This window comes from Pogoniulus pusillus, chromosome 31 (genome assembly GCF_015220805.1).
Source record: "Pogoniulus pusillus isolate bPogPus1 chromosome 31, bPogPus1.pri, whole genome shotgun sequence".
Classification (NCBI taxonomy): domain Eukaryota; kingdom Metazoa; phylum Chordata; class Aves; order Piciformes; family Lybiidae; genus Pogoniulus; species Pogoniulus pusillus.
This window is the reverse complement of record NC_087294.1, coordinates 9,607,370-9,616,880: the sequence shown is the minus strand read 5'-3', so window position 1 is coordinate 9,616,880 and position 9,511 is coordinate 9,607,370. Positions and strand designations below refer to the sequence as shown.

Genomic DNA, 9,511 nt, shown 5'->3' with positions numbered 1-9,511 from the left:
CTCTTCCATGAACAGCAACAAATTAGCCAACTCCTATACCTGAAGGCACATTCCTCTGGCTGTAGCACTTCAGCAAACTTAAACACGACTTAAAAGAAACCTAAAGACTTTAGGCTTCTCTTCAAAGTGAAGACACAATGCTACTGTCTGTAGCACTTCAGCAACTTTAACATGATTTAAAAGCAACCTAAAGATTTTCAAGGTTTAAAGGCAAGTTCAGTGGAACAGATTCCATACAGAAGCTTGGCCCCAAAAACTTCAATGTTCTGAAACCTTCAGAGTGTTAAAACTAAGTGTATAAATGCAATTCCTGGACTACATAAAGGCATAACAAATGATGAGAATTCATAATCTTCAGGTTTGGCAATAACAGTGTTCAGATATTTCAGATTCCTAAGACTTTGCAAAAGCCCTTCCATAGAAAACATTGCTGACACTTCTACAATATGCATGCAGTCACCAGTAAAATTTCTGTGATCAGGTGCAGGCATTTGCTCAATTGGACTCAGGCATTTAAGTGCAAAAAAAGTTACTTACCAACCAAAAAAAAAGTGAGTGGGAAGAGCAGGTACAGACTGAACTAAGTAACAGTCACAGGCTTTTTGTGCTCTTCACTTGACAGGGCATGGCTTTATTTTGGTTAACCCAACTGACTAATGCTCTGGAGAGTACTTTATTTCCTTCCCCACACTACTAACTGTGATCAAAGTAGAGTTTGTCTCCACTCTACGCTTGCATACAGGTCCTCTCACACATCATACTGAAAGGAAGTCCACAAAGCTGTAGTAGTAAATGCATTGTCTGTTCTGATCTTATGCTGGAAGTGGCAGAAGGACCCTTTTGTCAGTTGGGAGGTTTCAACTGCCCTAATAGTGAAAAGCAGGAAGGAGTTACAAGCTTGAGTAAACACAACAATCTGGCTTTAGCAGACATCCCCAGCTTAAACCAGCAGCTTTGCTCAAGAGAGCACCAAGCCTGGATGAAGGAGCTGTGTGTGCACAGTTGCTGCACCAAGTAAAGTGACCAGAACTGCAATTACTTCCAGAGAAAAAAAAGCTGGATGCCAGTTTCACATTTTAACTCAGAAGTACCCTGAAACTTCCAAGTAATTGAAAGTAAATAATGACTTAACACGACTTAGATGTCTTTAGATAACAAAAGATGAATGAGGCAAAAATTCTGCTCAGACAAGGAATTTTATTACTCTTACAGGTCATAAAATAAAATTAGCCAATGTAGGCACAGCTTCCACTACACAGCAAAAGAAAACTTCTTTTTTTGTTTCTTTAAATAAGTTTGAGGACATGGGAAAATAATCCCAGGAAAATACTACATACCATCTGGTTAAAACCAAAGTAAAGACTTCTCTTCTCCTCCCAATATGCACTCAACTCCAACCTAAAAATATATTAAGACCAATCAAGTTACTCTACTGAATTAACGTGCAGCAAACAAAAGCAAATCAAAGAAAATATGTAAACAATTTATGTCTGGAAGTAAGGAATTTGTGTTGGTTTTTTTTTCATGACACAACTCATTATCTTTATCTCTAATTCAACTCTGCAACACTTTTCCATCAAGCTCTCTATGGGCTAAGTTCCATGTGGAGAAAACACAGGAGATTCTTGAGAACAAGAAGTGCAACATCAGCAGTTCCTTGTAGCTGGCATCTTGCTCTGCAGTGGGAGAGAATGATGAAGGGCTCCCCAGAGATCTCACACGATTTAACTTTTGTCATTATCATCTCCTCCCCAATTAATTGCATTTCTTCCTTCAGCTGAAGTAACTGGATTCTTAAACTGGAAGTTTGGACATCTGCATTTTGGTTGGACGGTGGAAGTTCTGCCATGGCTGTCACTCTTTAATCTAAAAACAGAAGCAAAAGGGAAAAACCCCTGTGGTAATAAATGAAGTACTATGTGTAAAATCATCACAGCTTTTTTCAATAGCATTTATAGTTAGATGGGGAAAAAATAATTCTCTGGCACAGGATTGTGAAACAGTGATTCCCACATCACAACCAAAGAGCTTAGTCCCCAGTTCTACAAACACTGGGCATCACAAATCTAAATGGAATCACAGAACTGTCAGGGCTGGAATGGACCACAAGGATCAGTCATCTAGCTCCAACCCATCTCATCTTGAATACTGTGTTCAGTTTTGGGCTCCTCAGTTTAAGGGGGACAGTGATCTGCTGGAGAGGGTCCAGTGGAAAGCTACGAGGATGATTAGAGGACAGGAGAGCATGGCTTATGTGGAGGGGCTGAGGGACCTGGGGCTTTTTAGTCTGGAGAAGACTTAGAGGGGGTTTGATAAATGTTTATAAGTATCTGAAGGCTGGTCAGGAGCTGGGGGACAGGTTCTGCTCACTGCTCCCTGGGATAGGACAAGGAGCAATGGGTGTAACTTGCAGCAAAAGAGGTTCCACCTCAACACAGGGGGGAACTTCTTTACTGTGAGGATTTTAAGCACAAAGCCATCATTCCTTTACAGTACAGAAAGCCTATCACAAAAATGCCATACCTCTGTGACGACTCCTGCAGCAATAGTAGAACCACTATAACGTAACATAAACCTTCCAAGCTCTTTAAAATCTTTATACAGTTCTAGAGCAACAGGTCTTTGAGTTTGTAGTTCTATTAGAGCATTCTGTCCTTTAGTCAATAACCTGCAGGTAAGTAAGAAGAAAACTGTTATGAATCTATGCATCAATAAGTGAAAAAAACAAACAAACAAACAGTGAACAAATGGGGGGGAAATGAGCTTAAAAAGCCTAAAGTATACTGGCCAAGCTTGATTTCAAGGGTAACCCAACCCAAAAGACTGAAAAATTCATTTGCCTGGAACACACATTTTAAAAAGGCAGCTGAGTTTTTCCTTCTAAACTTCTAGAGAAGGGCATCCACTAAGATATTTATCAAACTATGCTGTTCATTACCTCATTCATTTCCATTTTTTCATATCTGGTAGAAATCGAGTCTCATTTCAAATCCAAGAGCTAAAGAGCAAACTCATTGCTCTGTAAAAGTCATAATTTTTCTCTTCATTACCTTTCAGCAACAGTTTGAGCCATGTAATTTCTGGAAAAGGATTCCTTTCATAATGTTGTAGGTATCAAGCAGCACTTCTACCCACATATGGCCTTAAGTTACAATACAGACATGGCTGGGAGCCCCTCCTGGGGACTCAGGTTTCTGGGAGGGGAGTTGTGTTTCTGTATTACCTTTTACCTTGTCTATTTCTGTCTATAACTGTATATACTGTAAATATCTGCTTGTATATTGAGCTAAGCTGTAAATATAAGCTGCATTCAAATTTCCACAGCCAGCTTAGTCTAGTTTGGGTGATTTCCAAAGTGGGGGGGGGGGGGGGGGCAGGGAAGACCAAAACCACTACATCTCCTACTATTACAAGAAGAAAAAAAAAGTTAAAAAATCCCAAAACAAACATTTAAAGAACCCTTTAAGTGCTGGTGATGTAGGATTCACAGCCAATTCTGCAAGTGATCCAGGCAAGTTATTTTACTGCTCGAGTGCTTTGCATTTACCATGTGGCCAGGAGGTTTTTCACTTTGTGAAACATTCTGAAATCTAAACATGAAACCAAATGAAGCAATGAAACCATACAGAGTAACAGAATGGTAGGGGTTGGAAGGGACCCCCCTGGAGATAATCTTATTCACTCCACCTGGCTAAGCAGATTCACCTAGAACAGACTGCACAGGAATGCATCCAGGCAGGTTTTGAATGCCTCCAGAGAAGGAGACTCCACAACCTCTGTGGGCAGCCTGTTCCAGGGCTGCATCATCCTCCAAGCAAAGTTTCTCCTTAAGTCCACGTGAAACCTCCTGTGCTCTGGTTTGTACCTGCTGCCCCTTGTTCTGTCTCTGGCCCTCACTGAGAAGAGCCCACTTCTGACAAAAGTATTATTTCTTCAGAATAGAACATATCATCAAAACTCAACCCATTCCCTGAGTAATCACCAACTTCTCAAAACACTTACTTAGGTTTTTTCTTTGTCACTTCACCAGTGCTTTTGTGTAGGACACTCAGCAGTCTTTTAATAGTGGCAGGTTCACTTACAGTTTGATAGTGTAAAAGCACCTAGGAATAATGTTTACAGTTATTGAAATTCCACAATAAACAGAAATCCAACCTGAGAACACCAACTTTGGAGACTGATTTTGAAAACAAGTGCTTATGAAGCTCCTGTCACAGGAGTCTGCCTCACACTCAGTAACTGTCCCTAGTTCCTAAACATTGTAATTTCTACAGAAACAGTATACAAATGTCCTGGATTCATTTATCATAAATGCATTTTTGATTCATTAATCACAGAATCATAGAATCAACCAGGTTGGAAGAGACCTCCAAGATCATTAAGTGTTTAGCTTTTGCACTGCAGTGCAACTCTGTAGCGTAACTAAGATTTAAAGGTATTTTACAGCTGCATGCATCATGATACACCTAAAAGGCATAAGGTTTGTAACAGACAGCCTAGCCTGACTGTGATGAAATTCACGTTCTCTGAAATGCCTCAGCTACTTAACTGTATTAAAAGCCAGTAAATATAAGCACAAGCAGCCACAATAGAATCATAGAATCAACCTGGTTGGAAGAAACCTCCAACATCATCCAGGCCAACCTAGCACCCAGCCCTAGCCACTCAACTAGACCATGGCACCAAGTGCCTCATCCAGGCTTTACTTCAACACCTCCAGGGACAGTGACTCCACCACCTCCCTGGGCAGCCCATTCCAATGCCAATCACTCTCTCTGGCAAGAACTTCCTTCTAACATCCAGCCTATACCTCCCCTGGCACAACTTGAGGCTGTGTCCCCTTGTTCTATTACTGCTTGCTTGAGAGAAGAGACCAACTCCCACCTGGCTACAACCTCCTTTCAGGTAGCTGTAGACAGCCCATTGCCGTCTTAGGGTCAATAGCTGCTTACATCCTCTCCAAATCACATAAGAATACATTTCCTCTGGACAAACAGACAGAGCCACTTCTGGATACTAAATGCCTTTCATATTCATGGAGCTGAATATGGAGAGGCCCTAAGCAACCTGCAATGAATACAGGAACTTTCACAGAGACTTACAGGAAATCCTTTAGTGATTGGAACCTCAATATTGAAGATGAGAACCCGAGCTCTGAAACGAGTGCAAACTTTAATGGGCTCATTTGGATCACAAAATACACAGCCAACACTGCAAGAGAGGAGAATAACACATCTTGACATACAAATTTAATTGCTACATTGGAAAAATAAATACCTAAGACAAGCAAATACAACACCAACATAATATAAACTGAGAGGGGAGAAAACCAGCCAAACAAAAATAAATCAAGACAATCCTATTAAAGCCTGTAAGAAAATTCATTTCTAGACAGTGCCTATGGTATTTTGTGGGTATGCATGAAAAGGTTTGTCCAGCTCAGTGAATGATTATGTCCACTGCTAATCAGTTTCTAAAACTGCCACTGTTTCCTGCACACAGGTACTTTGAAGAATTAAGACTTTCATTCACAAATTAATTGTTCCAGAAGATTTTAGCATCAGTCAGGGTTGGAAGGCACCACAAGGATCATCTAGTTCCAACATCCCTGCCATCCTCAGGGACACCCTATCCTAGAGTAGGTTGGCCATAGTCTCATTCAGCCTGGCCTTAAACACTTACAGGGATGGGACCTCAACCACCTCCCTGGGCAACCCATTCCAGGCTCTCACCACTCTCATGCTCAACAACTTCCTCCTCACCTCCAGTCTGAACCTACCCATCTCCAGCTTTGCTCTATCCCCCCTAGTCCTGTCACTAACTGATACCCTAAAAAGTTCCTCCCCAGCTTTTTTGTAGGCCCCCTTCAGATACTGAAAGCCCACAAGAAGGTCACTTCGGAGCCTCCTCTTCTCCAGACTGAACTGCCCCAACTCAAAATGCACAGCTAAAGAGAAGGAACAGCATGACTAAACACATACATCTGCTGTATCAAATTTCATCAGAGGACTTAAAATGCTGCACCTTTTCCAGACAAAACTGCTGCATTTCCAATAGATGAATGACATCAAGGTAAGGAACTGACTCAAGCCTTCATTCAACAAGTAGAACAAGACCTTTCCCCTCTCATTTACTGTGGAGAATCACACAGCATTTCATAACAGCCAACCAGAGAAGTCTCTGCTTTTCCCTTAGAAGTGCACCATCAATGTTCAAAACTACCAATGCAAAGAGGTTTCCAAACAGCAGTTGGAAGATGTGCTGTCTGAAATCCAAATGGAATGCAAAAAAGCTGAACAAATTACAGATCATGTTTTCTAGCCTGAACAACTGACATTGACCTAAAAGACTCAGGCTAAGGCTTAGCATGAAGTTTATAGACTAAAAGATACAGATTTGCTGTGCCTCACTGAATGTATCAGACTCTCTCCCACTCTCCCCAGAAACCAAACCAAACCAAACCAGGCAGAAAGCATTTCCAACAAGTGTTGCAAGCAGATAAATGTGCTGAATAAACAGTTCCCATCAATTTCACTCATTCAGATGTACTTATTGGTGCTGTTTAGATGTGTTCTGTTAGAATGATGTAGGATTCAGCAAGCTCCTCAAAAAACAACTGCTGTGTTCAGCCATAACAATTTACTTATTTCTGCAATTAAAATGTCCAGGGACAGTCTAAAGGAAGAAGGTTTTGAAGGTTACCAGCACCAGCACTAGAGCAAAGTATGAAAACTAAGAGCATTCTTCTGAGGCTGCCGTTGTTCGTGTAGCAGATGTTTCCAACGTTTGTGCATGCAAGCCAGGTGATATGCATCACTTTGGTTTTAAATATCCTGGTAGCCACATCATTCTTCAAGTAAACCACTGATTGTTAAGTGTAATGGTTATAAAGCTTTTCATTAAAAACAAACCGTTACTTAGACTGAAACCCAGCTTTGCTCACTTGATTTTGATGATATCCATGCCGGTCAAAGTGAGACTAACATGATCTCCCGCTGCAGCCCAATCAACTGGTTCATCATGCAGTGTGATTCCTGGAAATGAGTAAGAACAGAACCTCACAGTGAAGTACCTAGGTTCTGAGCTACAAACAAACAGCTCTGTTTGGGCCATTTGTGCTTCATCAACCATTACTCATCAATTTTCAGTATGAATGGGTTGAGAGTAAAAGCTTTTTAACTGAGAAGACAGAGGGAGCTTTTTTTTCACCCCCATGGTGAGGCCTCTCTAGTCTCTCACCCCACCCTGCACAACAACATGGCTTTAAGTCAGGAGGGGACCTGGCACTTGTCACAACGCAGATGACGCAGTCCCGAAAATGCTCAAGCACCAAAATCTCTGTATCTGCCCCACCCTTCCTTTCAGGCATACGCACCCCCAGACCGCATCTTTCATACGCCTTGTTGGTACTGTGTCAACTTTCATTTACCTTCAGCAGATTTGCTGACTCCTTCACTAAAAAAAGAGCAACTCATGCCTTTCGTTCACGGCACCGTGTCTATTACAAAGCATTTTTTAAAGTAGTTTTATTCTCACTGCAACATAATTGTAATTGCTTTCAATCTGCCGCCTGGTGGGTGAAAACTAATTGCTTGTGACAACAGTTTGAGGTTTCTGCTGGACACCAAAGAGGAAAAACCTCCAGTTTTTATAAATATTGCATGTATTTAAAACAGAATCACATAATGTTAGGGGATGGAAGTGACACTGAAAGATCATTCAGTCCAACTCCCCTGATAGAGCAGGATCACCTATACCAGATCACACAAGAATGCATCTAGGCAGGTCTTGAATATCTCCAGAAAGTGAGACTCCACAACCCTCCTGGACATCCTGTTCCAGTGTTCTGTCACCCTCACAGCAGAAAAATGTTTCCATGGAACTTCCTATGCTTCATAGGAGGCACAGGATGCAGTTCTACTTTATAGGATGTAGTTCTCCTTTGCTGCAGATCAGATTTATTGATTTGCAAATCTGTCCTCAAAAACATGCCAGAAAGTATAATTTAATTACAAGCATGTTACATACTGTTTGTTAAGGAGTGTTGATAATTATTTCACATATTCAGGCCATTCTCACAGAGTCAGTGAAACTCAGCCTCTCGAAATGAAAAACTGGAATCCTGATGTGCACACTCCCTTTAGAAAATACTGTACATTATCTCTTCTTTACATTAAATATACATATATATACATTAAACTTATATAAATGTATCTATAGATATATATGCATTAAATATAAATGATAGCTGCTTAATGAACCTTCCACCTTCACTTACATTTCAGACATACAAGAGGCAGTACAAAAGAAAAAACACAGAACTGTACCATTAGGGATGCTGGTTTTCCATGCTACTTCCTCTACTCCCAAAACAGAAGAGTGTCCACAGTGGTCTGATAATCACATTCATCCACATCATCGTGGATGTACATTGCTGTGCATACAACTATACAAACCAGCACACTGAAGAGCTTCCCAGATTAGCACATAAAGAGCTGCTTCTGGAATAGGACAGCTAACCCAGCACACTGCAGAATTTTGTCTAATCAGTTAGATACAGACACTTACTAGTTTATTGTGAGGGTTTATTTTTAAATCAATTGATCACTGTAGCAATGATTTTGTCTTTCTGTTTGCACATGAAAGGAACCAACTCTTCAGTCCAAAGACAGTGAGCTTAATCAAGCAACAGTTAAAACACTGAATGGCTTCACTTGCTATTCCTCTTTTAAATGTATTGAAATTTAAATCCAATTTTCCTCTCTTTTCTCAGGACAATTACACCCTGAAAGTTTGGAGGTTATGAAAGTATCAGTGATGAATCTCATGAATATCAAACAGCAGAGACTTAATTCTCAAGGCTCTTTCACATGTAACTCATAAGATGAATTTCAGCATCCTCACACTTTGTAACAGCACTAACATTCCACAGCAAAGCTGAATGTTAGCCATTCCTGCACTGTTCATTTTTGTAGCTACTGTTTGAACTCAGATTGTTCATAGAGCAGTGTCAAAATTCACGAGGCTATAAAATTTGAGATATTCAATACAGTTAAAAAAAGGGCAAGATTTCATGTACTCTTCATAGACATATTTATACAGACACAGTCACATCTAAAGAAATTCGTTTGATGCTTTCACATTCTATGTTTGACAGTTAGTATCAGTTTGACAGTCTGTTACCATTTCAGTAACTGATCCCAGCCCAGTATTGACTTGAAAGTAAACATGCTTCTGAAGAGTGTACCTTTTGCAGTGCAAGTTTCATTGGGAGGCATAGCCAGAAGTCGTTCTCCAACTTGAATATAGCCTGCTTCTATCTTACCAGTCACACAAAATCCTGATCCTTGGTCTGCAAAGAACAGAGTATTAATTAAACAAAAAAACAAACAAACCCATAATCAATTTCCCACCACAGTTAGTCCTGCAGTTAACTTTTTTAATATAATGAAAATGAGTTTCCCTCCCCCACAGCAGTGTGCTCGGTACTTGCAAGTTAGCTCTGCATCAT

General features: G+C 40.5%; 1 protein-coding gene across 1 annotated transcript in view; it reads right to left on the bottom strand.

The window, feature by feature from the left end:
• Positions 1-1,177: 1,177 nt before the first annotated feature.
• HBS1L (HBS1 like translational GTPase) overlaps positions 1,178-9,511 on the bottom strand; it is a 58,288-nt gene continuing 49,954 nt past the window's right edge. Inside the window, exons 13-18 of the mRNA XM_064169112.1 lie at positions 9,248-9,352; positions 6,944-7,034; positions 5,103-5,211; positions 4,003-4,103; positions 2,524-2,668; positions 1,178-1,866 (exon numbers count right to left, since the gene is read on the bottom strand). Of these exons, the coding sequence (XP_064025182.1) occupies positions 1,855-1,866; positions 2,524-2,668; positions 4,003-4,103; positions 5,103-5,211; positions 6,944-7,034; positions 9,248-9,352 (563 nt within the window). The 3' untranslated portion in view covers positions 1,178-1,854. The remainder of the gene's footprint in view (positions 1,867-2,523; positions 2,669-4,002; positions 4,104-5,102; positions 5,212-6,943; positions 7,035-9,247; positions 9,353-9,511) is intronic.